At 42.7% G+C, this 17,040-nt stretch overlaps 1 protein-coding gene across 5 annotated transcripts; it reads right to left on the bottom strand.

Moving 5' to 3' along the window:
- Positions 1-220: 220 nt before the first annotated feature.
- Positions 221-17,010, bottom strand: SLC35E2B (solute carrier family 35 member E2B). 5 transcript variants are annotated; one of them, XM_059866657.1, is made up of 11 exons: positions 16,870-17,010; positions 15,757-15,970; positions 13,804-14,320; positions 12,410-12,545; positions 10,328-10,455; positions 6,885-7,005; positions 6,010-6,063; positions 5,162-5,234; positions 3,858-4,003; positions 2,321-2,777; positions 221-1,997 (listed from the first exon to the last, which is right to left on the bottom strand). In XM_059866657.1, the coding sequence occupies exons 3-10, from the start codon at positions 14,117-14,119 to the stop codon at positions 2,537-2,539; spliced, it is 1,215 nt and encodes a 404-aa protein (XP_059722640.1). In that variant the 5' UTR covers positions 14,120-14,320; positions 15,757-15,970; positions 16,870-17,010; the 3' UTR covers positions 221-1,997; positions 2,321-2,536. The 5 variants fall into 5 exon arrangements, with proteins under 5 accessions (XP_059722640.1, XP_059722641.1, XP_059722643.1 ...); XM_059866658.1 differs by lacking the exon at positions 15,757-15,970 and having other exon boundaries at positions 16,870-17,008; XM_059866660.1 differs by lacking the exon at positions 15,757-15,970 and having other exon boundaries at positions 16,920-16,942.
- Positions 17,011-17,040: the final 30 nt, after the last annotated feature.

Genomic DNA, 17,040 nt, shown 5'->3' with positions numbered 1-17,040 from the left:
AAGGGACAAAGCCTAGTAGAACAGGAGGGGTTAAAATCCCAATCCCAAACCCTCCCAGGGTCACAGAAAAACAAAATCATTTTAAATTGATGGGATTGATGTGAGAGCAGAGCCACCTAAAGCAGAAATATGACACAAAACACACTTTTTTTTTGTTGTAGTTATACTTTCAAAAGTCTCAGTGTATTTGGCAGAAAACAAATTAAAAAATACCACAGAGTTCCACAGTCCACAGCTTTTATAAAAATGACAGGAGTACAAAAGAAAACAAAATACCACAGATGTATCACATGGACAAGGATGGAAAAATTGGCATTTTTCTCCCTCAGATCTTTGGGGAATCTGCCCCAGGCAGCCACTGAGGTGTGGAAATGTGATTTTACAGGAATTCCAATTGTCATTTCCTGTTAACCGTTAAATATCCGTGCTCCAACCTTCCAGAGGAGTGGCAAGTATTAAAATCCACTCAATTTAAGTTTTGTTCCCAAAAAGTCCAGGTGAATGTTTTTGTAGCTACATGTGTGCTTTTTTTTTTTTTTTTTTTTGTCAAAACTGACTGGTTTTTGGAATTTTGAAAAGGAAAGTGAACTTTTAATCTTTGATCTACCACAAAAACCAAATTTCCTTTAAAAATAAGGAAAATTAAAAGCAGCAGAAATAAAGATTTGCCTCAGTTTATGGTGAATATTCCTCCCATCTGTCACAGATGCCTCTGAGATTTCTTTATACAATCAGAAATTAGATATTTTACACAGGTCAGACTCATAACCCTGAGTTTCTAAAAGGCAGCCTTTTTGTTGCACTCTTAGAAATAATATTAAAAAACATCAATTTCTTTCCTCATGCATAACAAAATGAAATTAAAACAACAAAATGTTTTTTACAGAAATACAGAGATCCTGCTTCCTTTGTCACCACAATTTTCAGTGTTTTTTTTTTTTTACCTCTAAGCAACTACAAACATTGAATTCAACACTCCATTGCCACAGGGGACGTGTGTGAATATTTGCATTTCAGTTCTGTCAGTAAATGATCAGAATGCAACATTTCCACCTTCCATTTTTACATTTTTAACCACTACAAATCCTGGATTTGTAGCCAGCAGCAGGAGCTGACCACAGCTCATTTCCCACAGTTTGCTTCGAGCAAACTCTATAAAGTTGTTTTGTGGTTTTTGGGAGAGAAGGGTGGGAATCCCAATCCCTCTCGGAATTCTGGAATCTCCTGAGTGGGAGGGGACCCACAAGGACCATCCAGTCCAACTCCTGCCCTGCACAGAAATCAAAATCCACCCCAAAATCCCTTCTTGTGCTGTCACAGTGCTCCAGGAGCTCGGGCAGGGTTTGGGGGCCCTCGGGGCTCCAGGTGAGGCCAGAGTGGGACAATCCCCTCCTTGGGCTCTTCCATCTCTGCACCACCCCTCAGGAAATGCAGAGAACATCCAGAAACTTCCACGAGGCACCAGCTGCATCCCTCTGCCAGCAGAATTCAGTGGTGGGGCCCCATGGTCACATTGTTTGGAGGGGGAGGGGTTCAGGAATTGTTTTCCAAAGTTCTTCCACCAGCACAGGCCTGGATGTGATTTGGTGTAAGACACAACAATTTGGAGTCAAGGAGAGACAACAAAGCCCAAGTTTGCCACGTTCCAGGTCCTCTCTTAGGGGCACCAGGTTCCCAAGGTTTTTCTGGATCCTCCCCAGCTCCTTCCTGTTTCAAATCCTGGGTGAGACCTGCCAGGAACTCAGAGGAGCAACAACATCCAGGAGGAATTCAGGAACTCAGAGAAACAATCACATCCAGGAGATTTCAGGAACTCAGAGGAACAATCACATCCAGGAGATTTCAGGAACTCAGAGGAACAACCACATCCAGGAGATTTCAGGAACTCAAAGGAACCAGAGGAACAATCACATCCAGTAGAATTTCAGGAACTCAAAGGAACAACCCCATCCAGGAGGGTTTGAAGAACTCAGAGGAACCTGAAGAACAACCCCCATCTAGGAGGATTTGAGGAACAGCCACAGACAGGAGGATTTGGGAACAGCCTCCTCCAGGAGGATCTGAGGAACAAGCCCACCCAGGAGGATCTGAGGAACAAGCCCACCCAGGAGGATCTGAGGAACAAGCCCACCCAGGAGGATTTGGGGAACAAGCCCCATCCAGGAGGATTTGGGGACAGCCCCACCCAGGAGGATTTGGGAACAAGCCCCACCCAGGAGGGTGTGAGGAACAAGCCCACCCAGGAGGATCTGAGGAACAAGCCCACCCAGGAGGATTTGGGGAACAAGCCCCATCCAGGAGGATTTGGGGACAGCCCCACCCAGGAGGATTTGGGGAACAAGCCCACCCAGGAGGGTGTGAGGAACAGCCCCACCCAGGAGGATCTGAGGAACAAGCCCACCCAGGAGGATCTGGGGAACAAGCCCACCCAGGAGGATCTGGGGAACAAGCCCACCCAGGAGGGTGTGAGGAACAAGCCCACCCAGGAGGATCCCCGTGGAGCCAGGCTGGGCTGGAGGCTGCAGAGCCCCTTCCATCACTCGTAGGGCTGCAGATCCTTGGCCATGAGGGGCTCGGTGTCGTCGGCGGGCGCGGGGGGCTGCGGGGCCATGGCCAGGCTCTGCAGGGTCTCCTGCTGGTGCTGCTTGGCCTTGTTGTAGAGCAGGACACCCACGGTGACCAGGACGGTGCCCACGGCCGACAGGCTGGTGATCTTGTTGCCAAAGACAATGATGCTGAGCCAGATGGACAGGGCGTGCTTGACAGTGCTGGCCACGCTGCGGGGACAGCGGGGACATCAGGGGACAGCGGGGGATGTGAGGGGACATTGGGGATGTGAGGGGACAGCAGGGACATCAGGGACAGCAGGGGATGTGAGGGGATGGGAGGGGATGGGAGGGGATGGGAGGGGATGGGAGGGGGACAGCAGGGGATGGGAGGGGACATTGGGGATATGAGGGGACAGCAGGACATCAGGGGGACAGCAGGGACATCAGGGGACAAGAGGGGATGTGAGGGGACATTGGGGATGTGAGGGGACAGCAGGGACATCAGGGGGTGGGAGGGGACAGCAGGGGGACAGCAGGGGATGTGAGGGGACATGAAGGGACATTGGGGATGTGAGGGGACATGAGGGGACATCAGGGATATTGGAGACATGAGGGGACATTGGGGACATGAGGGGACATCGGGGACAGCAGGGGATGTGAGGGGACATGAAGGGACATTGGGGACATGAGGGGACACTGGGGACAGCAGCTCTGCCACATCCCACAGCCAGGCTTTGGCTCAGCCTTGCCCCTGAACACCACCTGAAATTCCACTTCCAACCCAACCATCCCATGATTTACTTAATTAATTTCCTTGCACAATACCTTAATTTTCCTATTTTTTAACACCACCTCACATTCCACTTCCAACCCCAACCATCCCATGATTCCCCTCATTCATTTCTTTGCAAAAACCTCAATTCTCCTTTTTTTAGCACCACCTCAAATTCCAGTTCCAACCCCATCCATCCCATGATTCCCCTCCTTCATTTCTTTGCAAAATACTTTTAGTTTTCCTTTTATTTTCCTAAACACCACCTGAAATTTCACTTCCTGAAAAGGAATAGAAAATCATGTTCCTGACCAAAAACCAGAAAATAATGTTCCTCACAAAAAATTATAAAATGGTGTTTCTGGCCTAAATAAAATTATAAAATAACATCCTTGGAAAGGAATATAAAATAGTGCTACTGACGAAAAAATAGAAAAGAGTGTTTCCTTATCAAAAAATACAAACCAGTGTTCCTGATCCAAGAAAATTCAATGTTCCTGATGGAAGAATGGAAATCAAAGCTGCTGATAATTTACCTGAAGGTGACAGGGGAGATTTTGCCCATCAGGGCATAGGCAGTGACACTCTGCAGGTGGAACAGGACTCCATCAATCAGCAGCAGGATCACAATGTCCTGGCTGTAGCTGAAGCTTCTCCCACTTTTCCCAATCACAGGAACATCCTAAATTAAAAAAAAAAAAAACCCAAAAAATTAATTCAAGTGGTTAGTTCATGAGAAAAATCTAGAAGTGATTTTGCACCCAACTGTTAGGAGGAGAAAGAGTTAAATTTAAATTTTAGCCCAATAAAACCTAAAAGATCCAGGACATTTAGATCCTGCAATTTTTTTTTCTCCAAAAAAATCTGCACATCCTAAAATAAAAAAATTTAAAAGGAATTTAATTGTTTAGCTCATGAGAAAAATCTAGAAGTGATTTTACACCCAACTGTTAAGAGGAGAGAGAGTTTTAAATTTAAATTTTAGTCCAAAAACATACAGGACATTCAGATCCTGCAATTTTTCTCCAAAAAATTTGCTCATCCTAAAATAAAATTAAAAAACGGAATTGAAGTGTTTAGCTCATGAGAAAAATCTAGAAGTGATTTTCAGCCAACTCTTAGGAGCAGAGAGTTTTAAATTTAAATTTTAGCCCAATAAAACCTAAAACACACAGGACATTTAGGTCCCAAAAAGACATTCAGACCCTGCAATTTTTTCTCCAAAACAATCTGCACATCCTAAAATTAAAAATAAAAAAAAAAAGTAATTTAATTGTTTAGCTCGTGAGAAAAATCTAGAAGTGATTTTGCACCCAATTGTTAGGAGCAGAGAGTTTTATATTTAAATTTTAGCCCAATAAAACCCAGAACAAACAGAATATTTAGATCCTGTAAATTTCTCTAAACCAAATTTGCTTTCAGAGTGAATTTTCCTGTCCTCCACATGAATCTCAACCAAAAAAAAAAGAAAAAAATCACCAAATGTTCCAGATTTTGTTTTAATCCTTTATCTCAAAGCACTGAGACAAAGTCAGGATTTGGACCCAAAAATCCTGAGATAAATTCAGCTTTTGGCAAGAATTCATGGTTATATTAAATTATTTATTTTCTAAATTTCTCTTTTTCACTGCCCCAATCTCTTGCAAACACTGGATGAATTCTATTTCAGGCTGATTTTTTAAAAATCAAAATTAATTTTTCAATTTTTTTTTTTTTATGTGAAGGATAAAAGGGAAATTTTAAGAGTAACCTTTATTGCACATTCTGCTCACAATTTAAAATAAAACTAAATTAGTTTTTAAAAATGCCTAAATTCATTAAGATAAAGAATTGAAATTACCATGAAAAAGATCCAGGCTGGAATGAGCATCACCACAGCAGCAGCACTGGTGTAGAACTGAAGCTCTGGGGCTCTACAAGCAGAAAAATGAGATTAAAATTCAATAAAAAATTAAAATATTAAATTACAACTTCATTTTTCAAAGCAAAGACCGAGGTTTGCTCTCAGGGACTGAAGCTGAAAGGCCCAAAAAATCAAAAGTAGCTTTTTATCTCATGGTAAAAGACAAATCTCTTGTTAAAGGTGGTTTTTAGCACAAGAATTGACTCTTGGTTTCAGTTCCAGAGTTAAAAAGTTCCTTTCTGCACATGCAGCAGTGTTAAGGATGGTTTCTGATTGCAGAATAAGGAATGATTGCTGGGAAAATATTATTTTTGGGGGTCTTTATTTATATTTTTAAATATTTATATTTATAAAATAGAATAATTTTAATATAGCATATTTATAAAATATTTCTATTATACACTAATAAATATTTCTATTGAATAAATAAATATATACTGAATTAATATTTTAAATAAATATATAAATATATATTGAATAAATATATAAATATATATTGAATAAATATATAAATATATATTGAATAAATGTATAAAAATATATAGAATAAATATACAAATATATATTGAATAAAATATATTTATATAAATATTTATATTTTATTTCTATTTTTAGATATTTATTTCTGAGAATTCTGAAACTTGCAGAGGGAGCTCAGGGGAGTTTTCCTACCCTGCTAAAATGACAGAGGAGATCAGATTTACATTGGTGGAACACAATGATAAATATTTAATTTCTTTATGCAGCCCTAACAGAACCAAAGCTGGAATATTTGGAATACTTACGAAAATCTGTATTTATCTCCACTGAGGAGTTTTTTGGAAAAGACATTTTGCAAACTGGAGAGGAAAAAGAAAAAAAAATTTTAAATTAACAACAAAATTTAATTTTTTTTAATGTAAAAATTTGTTTAAATGTAATTTTTTAAATTAAAAAATTTAGAAGAATGTAAAAAAAAATTAAAAATTAAACCCCACCATCTAGCTGTATTTTAATTAGGACAAATCAATCCATTCATCAATCCTCAAGTGGATAAATGTTTCTACAATAAATGTTTCTCAGGAGGATAAATGTTTCTACAAGTACAGAAAGCAGTGTGGTCTAATGAAGTTTCATCATTTAATCTCAACTGTGCTGTTAGATACAAGAGAATAAGTAAGAATAATTTATAATTTTTATTGATAAAAATAAAAAATCCATTTTCAATACCAACATTTCAATGCACTGCACAGATGTAATCTTTTAAATTAAAAAATGCAACTTTTAAAATTAAAAATTTTAGAATTTTTTTTTTAAATTAAAACAATTAATTCAACTCCACCATCTAGCTGTATTTTAATTAGGACAAATCAGTATTGATTTGTCCTAATTAAAATGGATAAATGTTTCTACAACAAATGTTTCTCAGGAGGATAAATGTTTCTACAAGTACAGAAAGCAGTTTGGTCTAATGAAGATAATTTTATCATTTAATCTCAATAATGCTGTTAGATACAAGAGCGTAAGTAAGAATAATTTATAATTTCTAATAATCATTCATTAAAAATCCATTTTCAATCCCAACATTTCAATGCATTGCACAGAGTGAACCGTGTTAATCCATTTTCTCTCCTCTCCTAATCACATTAATTGGTTTTTCCCCCCCAGCTGTGGTGCTCACCAGTCCATGATGTTGGTGGACAGGGCTGCAGAGAAGCCCAGGATGTTGAAGCTGAGCTCGGTGGCCGTGCACAGAGCCAGCCCGGCCATCACGGGCACCAGGGACACGTGCACCAGCAGCCCTGCAGGCAAAGGGACAAGGGACAAGCCCACTGCATTAGTGCCCATAGGGACACCCCACTGAATTAGTGCACCAGGGACACCCCACTGCATTAGTGCACACAGGGACACCCCACTGAATTAGTGCACCAGGGACACCCCATGCATTAGTGCACACGGGACACGTGCACCTGCAGCCCTGCAAAGGGACACCCCATGCATTAGTGCACAAAAGGACACCCCACTGCATTAGTGCACACAGGGACACGTGAACCAGCAGCCCTGCAGGCAAAGGGACACCCCATGCATTAGTGCACACGGGACACGTGCACCTGCAGCCCTGCAAAGGGACACCCCATGCATTAGTGCACAAAGGGACACCCCATGCATTAGTGCACCAGGGACACCCCACTGCATTAGTGCCCATAGGGACACCCCACTGCATTAGTGCACCAGGGACACCCCACTGCATTAGTGCACACAGGGACACCCCACTGCATTAGTGCCCATAGGGACACCCCACTGCATTAGTGCACACAGGGACACCCCATGCATTAGTGCCCACAGGGACACCCCACTGGATTAGTGCACACAGGGACACCCCACTGCATTAGTGCACCAGGGACACCCCACTGCATTAGTGCACCAGGGACACCCCACTGCATTAGTGCACACAGGGACACCCCACTGCATTAGTGCACACGGGACACGTGCACCTGCAGCCCTGCAAAGGGACACCCCATGCATTAGTGCACAAAGGGACACCCCACTGCATTAGTGCCCATAGGGACACCCCACTGCATTAGTGCACCAGGGACACCCCACTGCATTAGTGCACACAGGGACACCCCACTGCATTAGTGCACACAGGGACACCCCACTGAATTAGTGCACCAGGGACACCCCATGCATTAGTGCACACAGGGACACCCCATGCATTAGTGCACACAGGGACACCCCACTGCATTAGTGCACCAGGGACACCCCACTGCATTAGTGCCCATAGGGACACCCCACTGCATTAGTGCCCATAGGGACACCCCACTGCATTAGTGCACCAGGGACACCCCACTGGATTAGTGCACCAGGGACACCCCATGCATTACTGCACACAGGGACACCCCACTGCATTAGTGCACCAGGGACACCCCACTGCATTAGTGCCCATAGGGACACCCCATGCATTAGTGCACCAGGGACACCCCACTGCATTAGTGCACCAGGGACACCCCACTGCATTAGTGCACCAGGGACACCCCACTGCATTAGTGCACACAGGGACACCCCATGCATTAGTGCACCAGGGACACCCCACTGCATTAGTGCACACAGGGACACGTGAACCAGCAGCCCTGCAGGCAAAGGGACACCCCATGCATTAGTGCACCAGGGACACGTGCACCAGCAGCCCTGCAAAGGGACACCCCACTGCATTAGTGCACACAGGGACACCCCATGCATTAGTGCACACGGGACACGTGCACCTGCAGCCCTGCAAAGGGACACCCCATGCATTAGTGCACACAGGGACACCCCATGCATTAGTGCCCATAGGGACACCCCACTGCATTAGTGCACCAGGGACACCCCATGCATTAGTGCACACAGGGACACCCCATGCATTAGTGCCCATAGGGACACCCCACTGCATTAGTGCACCAGGGACACCCCACTGCATTAGTGCACCAGGGACACCCCACTGCATTAGTGCACACAGGGACACCCCACTGCATTAGTGCACCAGGGACACCCCACTGCATTAGTGCCCATAGGGACACCCCACTGCATTAGTGCACCAGGGACACCCCATGCATTAGTGCACCAGGGACACCCCGCTGCATTAGTGCCCATAGGGACACCCCACTGCATTAGTGCACCAGGGACACCCCGCTGCATTAGTGCACCAGGGACACCCCATGCATTAGTGCACCAGGGACACCCCACTGCATTAGTGCACCAGGGACACCCCACTGCATTAGTGCACCAGGGACACGTGCACCAGCAGCCCTGCAGGCAAAAGGACAGCCCCAGGATTGGTTATTTTCACATTTCTGACAGTCTGAAATTCTGAACGCAATTTCATTTCAGAATTTCACTCAGGAAATAAAAAAGGACCACCCTGAACTTCCGTTTTTTAAAGGCACAATAATTTCTAGACAGAAGAGTAACAACAATCCCCCCACCAAACCCTTTTAATTCTACAAACGTGCTGTACATTCTGCCAGATGCATTTATTAGACTTTATTTTCTATCATATATTTTATATACAATATATTATATATATAATTTAATATATATAACATATTATATATAATAACTATTATAAATAAAATATGATATAATATGATCTATAATGATATAATATAGTATAATAAAATATAGTATAAAATGGTATAATATATGATATATAATATTATATGACATATAATAAAATTATCAAATATGATAGATTATTTGATATAATATATGATATATATAACATGATATATGATAAATATAATACCATGGAATATATTTTATATAGAATCACATGTTATATATAATAGAATACATAAAAGATAACATAAAAGATAATAAATATCGTATAGAATAGTATATAAAAATATATAATATATATTTTATAATATATATTAGATAATATATAATATATTAGAAAATATATAATATATAATATAATGTCATATCTCTATTATATATTATATATATATTATTATATATTCTATATATATCTATGATACTATATTATATATAATATATATAATATATTATATATATTATATATATTAGATAATATAATACAATATTATGTATTACATATTACTATATACTATTATCTAACAATAGTATATAATATATTATAATAAAATAATATATATATATTATATATAATATATAGTAAAATATAATAGATGCTATATAATATCATACATGACATATCATACCATATAATAGATGCTATATAATATGATATATATAATATAATATCACATATGCTAAATACAATACCATATCATATATGATATATACAATAATATATTATGGATAATATGTAGCATAATGTATAATATATATTATATAATACTATATATATAATATAATATCATATCATATATCATGTAATGTAATTGTAATGTAATGTAATGTAATTGTAATGTAATGTAATTGTAATGTAATGTAATTGTAATGTAATGTAATTGTAATGTAATATCATATAAAATCATATAATATAATGTAATGTCCTATCATATTTATATTCTATATTCTATTTTATTCTGTTTTGGTGGCCAGATCTCCACCCCAGCCACTAAAGGAGCTGACTTCCCTCCTCCCATCCCGTGGGCTCACCCGTGTACTCGCCCAGGATCATGCGGGACATGATGACGGTGAAGATGGGAGCTGAGCTCTTCACTGTCTCTGCAAAGGACACTGCCACGTTCTTCAGGCTCACCAGCCCCAGCACCACCGTGGCAAACCTGCAGCAGGAAGAAACCACAAGCAATTCACTTAAAATTTGATTAATTAATTATTGAACTAGAAGAAATTAAAATAATGCTTCAAGATTGGACACCCGGCATGAAAAGGATTGCTCTGTGATTTCTCCTGCACCTGCAAGGTCAGATCTTTCAGCTTGGGCTTAAATATTATTTATTTCTCACCAGCCCCAGCACCACCGTGGCAAACCTGCAGCAGGAGGAAACCACAAGCAATTCACTTAAAATTTGATTAATTAATTATTGAACTAGAAGAAATTAAAATAATGCTTCAAGATTGGACACCTAGCATGAAAAGGATTGCTCTGTGATTTCTCCTGCACCTGCAAGGTCAGATCTTTCAGCTTGGGCTTAAATATTATTTATTTCTCACCAGCCCCAGCACCACCGTGGCAAACCTGCAGCAGGAGGAAACCACAAGAAATTCACTTAAAAATTGATTAATTAATTAGCACACCAGAAGAAATTAAAATAATGCTTCAAGATGGGACACCCAGCATGAAAAGGATTGCTCTGTGATTTCTCCTGCACCTGCAAGGTCAGATCTTTCAGCTTAGGCTTAAATATTATTTATTTCTCCCCAGCACCACCATGGCAAATCTGCAGCAGGAGGAAACCACAAGCAATTAACTTAAAAATTGATTAATTAATTAGTGCACCAGAAGAAATTAAAATAATGCTTCAAGAGCTACTCTTGGACACCTAGCATGAAAAGGATTGCTCTGTGATTTCTCCTGCACCTGCAAGGTCAGATCTTTCAGCTTGGGCTTAAACATTATTTATTTCTCACCAGCCCCAGCACCACCGTGGCAAACCTGCAGCAGGAGGAAACCACAAGAAATTCACTTAAAAATTGATTAATTAATTAGCACACCAGAAGAAATTAAAATAATGCTTCAAGATGGGACACCCAGCATGAAAAGGATTGCTCTGTGATTTCTCCTGCACGTGCAAGGTCAGATCTTTCAGCTTGGGCTTAAATATTATTTATTTCTCACCAGCCCCAGCACCACCGTGGCAAACCTGCAGCAGGAGGAAACCACAAGCAATTCACTTAAAAATTGATTAATTAATTAGTGCACCAGAAGAAATTAAAATAATGCTTCAAGATTGGACACCTAGCATGAAAAGGATTGCTCTGTGATTTCTCCTGCACCTGCAAGGTCAGATCTTTCAGCTTGGGCTTAAACATTATTTATTTAAAGCAAATAAAGCACCCTTGGGCAATGGGGAATGCCTTTGGCTGCAGAGTGGATTTCCAGAAAACAAATTTACTTTTTAACCCACTCCAAGATTCAAGTGACCATTTTTTAAGCCAAAGTTTTCAACAGGCTCAGTTAGAAAAGTGAAAATCTTCTGAGAAGCAGAAATTCACCAAGGAAACTTTAATCTGCAGTTATCCATCTTTAGTGTAAATTAGATATGCTACATAATTACCACAGTTTAAACTCTGAAATTAATTGAGTTTATCACTTATTTGATTTTCTTTATCAGTTTTGCAGGGCAGAGGAAACAAAACCAGGCATTTTTATTCCCTCCTCGACCACAAACTAATACAACCCCAGCACACCCAGCAAATATTTACTTTTCAAAAGATAAATTTTAATAGGCTGGATGACTTTTGAGGCAAAAGGCTGATAAATATTAATGCACTAAACAAACATCAGCCTCAAAAGAGAGCAGGAAGAAAGTAATGGAAAGAGAAGTGAACTCTGAAAAAATGGAAATGTGATGGGAAGGCCAAAAAATTGACATCTGGGCAAAGGAACAGCAAATAAAAATAAGATTATCCTGGGATATTTTCTGTGGGGGAAGAAAGGTGAATACTCCAAACACCTCAGCGAGGATAAAAAGTCAGAGAGACACGACAGCAGAACTTGGGCTTGGAAAAGGAGAAGTATTAGCAAAGATAGAGGAGGGAATGTTTTTTATTTACCTCATTAACCCCACAAAGAGCATGATCATGATGAAGTTTGGGGGGTAGGAGATGCGGGTCTTGTGCTGGTACAGACAGCAAGGGACAAACATCTTGATGCAGCCAATGAAGGTGGTGGAGAGCATCTGAACAGCACCTGAAGGAGGGTCAGAGGGGGGAAATGAAGTCAGGTCACAAGCTGGAACACAACAAATCAACTGGCAGGAGAAAATCTTCTATCTGCCTGGCCCCCAGGTGGAGGAAGGAATCTGACTCCATGCTCTCAGAAGGCTCATTTATTATTTTATGGTACTATAATATATTAAAGAATACTAAACTATACTAAAGAATACAGAAAGGACACTTACAGAATGCTAAAAAGATAATAATGAAAACTCCTAACTCTCTCCAGAGTCCTGACACAGCTTGGCACTGCTTGGCCAAAGAGTGAAAACAAAAATTCACATGAAACCAATGAAAAAAATCTCCAAACACATTTCACAGGACCAAAACACAGGAGAAGCAAATCAGATAAAAATTGTTTTCATTTTCTCTGAGGTTTCTCAGCTTCCCAGGAGAAAAATCCTGGGCAGAAAATATCAATGTGACAAGAAAATCTCTTCCACAAACACCTCTGTGGTGGTTTTGGCAGGGTGTATTTTCTATATTCTCACAAAAGCCCTTTGCTTCTATAAAACAAATGTTTATAAACCTGGTTCACAGATAAAGTGCCCTTTGTTTGCTCCTTAAGAAAAAAACAAGAACTGAAATGGCCACTGGATAACAGAGATCACCACAGGCAACTTGCACTGCACAGCTCTGAAGAGCATCAACAATTTACTCTAAATTTGACTTTTTGTTAAACCCTCCAGCACAGAAAACTAAAAAATTACTTTTTTTTCCCTCTTAAAGCTCCTCTACAAGGAAAAATTGAGCAAGTGGAGGAAAGGACAGTGGCAGAAACCACTTTAAATGCCAAAATCCTGAGTTCCCAGCCCCAAGATCCCTCCCCACACATTCCAAACAAAACATTTTTCACTTCAGTTGAACCATTCTCTCCCTCAGCTTTATATGGGACGATCTGGGATGATCAGTAACAGGATGATGGAACTTTAAAGGCCAAAATTCCAAGTTCCCAGCCCCAAGATCCCTCCCTGCACTTCCAAACCAAACATTTTTCACTTCAACTGAACCATTCTCTCCCTCAGCTTTATATGGGATGATCAATGAGGATGATGGAACATCCTGAGCTGGAAGGGATCATCCAGCCCAACTCATCCCTGCACACACACCCCAAGAACCCCACCCCGTTCCTGCCAGCATGATCCAAATCCTCTGGGAGTTCTGGCAGCTTTTGGGCTCCCATTCCATTAAATAAACCAAATTCCCCCTGGAGTTCAGGAAGAGCAGGGTACCAAGCATGCTGGGCTCCCCCTCCAGCAAGGACAGGATGTATTTGTTAAGGAACAGAGTGCAAAAGCTGAAGAAGAACCACAGAGTGAGGTAGATGAGGGCGTGGGAGTTCCAGATGCCCAGGTCAGACTCGATGACCGTGGTCTCTGTGATGGTGATTTTCAGGACATTCTCCTCTGGCAAGCTGTCACTGCGAGCAATCACAAATTTCTCACTCCTGTTAGCAAAGAGGGAGCCCAGCTGGAACAGGGATTTCCCCTTTGGCTTCTCCTCCAGCTGGGGAGGGCTCGGGGCCTCTGGGGTCACAGCACTCGTCATGGTGAGGTGAAGAAATAAATATTTCAAAATATTCTTTGTCCTTCACACAAATCAACAAAGCACTTGTTGAGATAAAAACGTCATGTGGTCAATGCTTCATCTCCCAGGGGCCTGGAAAACTGGGTTTGGTCCTTCAAAGAACATCTTGTAGGAATAGAAACTCCAAAGGATTCTTCATGTGGGCTGCTCCATGTTTTCTGCCTAAGTGGGGGGAAAAAAAGGGAAAAAAAGGAAAAAAAAAAAGATGTGTGACATTTTATATCCCTAATTTAGCAAAGACAGCACGTTTCACCTGCACTTCATGAAAGATAAAGAGACTCCTGCAGTCCCTCAGGCTGGATTTTTGAGCTCCTGGTGTCTTCATGCCAAGATTAAGCAACAAGAACTAATCTTAGGGAGGTTTTTTATTCTAAAATAACACCACCCACCCACCAGACTTTGTGGTTTTATGTCCTTTTCTCTCACCTCGACACAGCTTTTCCAATTATAACTAACTCCTCTTCCAGATTCTGCACTGTCTTTGATCTCAGTCTGTCTTTAAACACTCCCCAGAAAAATTCCCAAGCCAGCAAATCCAAGCAGGAACCTCTGCCCTTCAGACTAATTAACCTGTTATCACCCGGAGCCAAAGAGAGCAATAACCAAGGGCTGGAACTCCCAGTAATCCCAGAGCTACCCTGGTCAATGCTTCCAGGTGAAAAAAGCAGGGAAATATGCCCAAGAGCTTCCCAGAGTGGTTTTCTATTTAATTACATGGGAATAATGCAACATTCCTCATTTTGCTACACCTTTCAATCCAATATTAGCACCTACAACTAATTCTTAAAGCTTTTTTAACAGATTTGGCAGCAAAAGGCATGAAATGATTTGCAAGCAGAGCTTTTTTCCTTTTACAAATTACAGAAAATGTGGCAAGTTACAGCAGCAGAGCAGAGGGAACAACACAACCACCCTGTGAAAGAAAAATACAAGAGCTCTAACAAGAGCTACTGCACCTGCCCTGATTTTGTGAGCAGGTCACTCTAGTTTCTTTAAGATTTTATTTTTAATGCTTTTTACAATGTGGCACCTCAAATAAATGACAAAGAGACACTGAGGAGTTCAATACCTGGTGTCAGTCTCAGTATCCTACACAGCAGCTGCTTCCCAGTGAAATTTTCCATTCCTCACATTCTCTGGTTACTGCAGCCATGCACTGAACATTTCCATCCCCCTGCCCTTATCTCTTCCCATTTTTCCAGGAATTCCTGCCAGCAGCACCCTGAGGTATGGGACTCTGACACAATCACATCAAACCACAAACTTGTGCTAACCCAGTTTAACACAAAACTCTGAGAAAAGATAAATGTTCTCCAAGAGCATTCACTCAGAAAAATGGATTCTTGACTCCTCCTCCTTTTCCAGGTCATTCAAAAAATACCCCACTGCATTCAAACCAGTTAATTATCAGAGCATTCAAAATATCTTTTCTGTTTATACAACTTAATTAAAACCCAGACTAATTAAGCACAACCAAAGCCCCACCCTCAGCATTGCTGTGATATCAGATTTGATATCAGGTTTGAGATCACTGATTCCACACACTGTACAGAGCAGAACAGCAAATAACAACAAAATTACTCCCCTAAATTACTGACCTGCTGGCTTTAATCAACTGGAAAGTCTAAATGGGCTGAAAGAGTTCTCCATCTGGAACTAATTCAGTCTTCCTCCCTCAAGGCCAACCAGCAGCTGATGTTTACCAACAGATGAAAACGTGGCAGTGGTTGGCAGTTGTTTCTCTTGGATTAGTCACAAAGAACGGGCAGCGTGAGCGCCTCTCACTCTCCTTGTATCTTCTCCAACCCTTAGCTACACTCCCAGTAACAATTAAGGTGGAAAAAAAAAATCCACAGAGAACTTTAGAAAGTCGGCTTTCCACAAACAGAAACTAAAGCTCAAATATGTTGCAAGGGCTGGAGAAGATGAGGCTGATGTGACAGTGAAAAACCAAAGGTTTGCGTCCATGACCCTTCATCTGTTATGCAAAAGGTCAAACACTGCTCCCAACGCAGCAAAAGCACAAATCCAGCACCCTGAGCGAGCCTCGCTCATTAACACCGCTTGCTAATGGCAACGAGAGCATCCAAGACGTTACCAACACCGCAAATCCAGCAGAAGACGCTGAAAGGCTGAAAGAGCTCAGGACCCTGTGCCACTCCAGCTGCGTTTCTGCTCACCCACTGCCAGAGCCTTCCCTGCGCATCCCCAGCCGCGCTCCATCCCCATCCTCATCCTCATCCTCATCCCCGGTGCCGGCAGCGCCCGGAGCATCCCCCGCACCGGAGCGGCTTCGGAGCCGTCCCGGGAGCACCGAGACCCAGCCTTGGGGCCCAGGGGCTGCCAGCACCGCCATCCCCCTGCCCGGGCCCGCCTCGGATCCTCCTCCGCGGCTCGCCCGCCGCTCCCATCCCATCCCTCCATCCCTCCATCCCCGGAGCCCTCAGCGCATCCCGGCCGGCACCTGCGCTCCCCGCTCGCTGCTGCCGCAGCACCGGGCTCCGGTAGCACCTGGCTGGGCAGCACCGGCTGGGTAGCACCGGGCTCCGGCCGCACCGGGCTCCGGCCGCCCATCCCCTCCGTGCCCGGAGCCCCGCGCTGCAGAGGCGGGTCCGGCCGCGCACCGCCGGGCCCCGGGGCTGGCCGGGCACGGCGGAGCCGAGCGCCGGGCTCGCCCCTTTGTCCCCGCGGCGGCGGGGAGGCCATTTTACCAAAAGCACGAGGAAAGCCAGCCAAGCAGCGGGGGTTACGGGGCACGCACAGCCGGGCAGAGCCGCGCACAGCGCCTCGCTGCGGGCCGCCCCTCCATCGAGCCGGGCGGGCTGCCCAGCTCCGAGGGGACCCCCGGGGCGGAGGGGCGTGAGCGCGGCGGCCCCGCCGCC

Source organism: Haemorhous mexicanus, chromosome 23 (genome assembly GCF_027477595.1).
Source record: "Haemorhous mexicanus isolate bHaeMex1 chromosome 23, bHaeMex1.pri, whole genome shotgun sequence".
In the NCBI taxonomy this organism is placed as follows: Eukaryota; Metazoa; Chordata; class Aves; order Passeriformes; family Fringillidae; genus Haemorhous; species Haemorhous mexicanus.
This window is presented reverse-complemented; position numbering and strand designations above follow the sequence as displayed.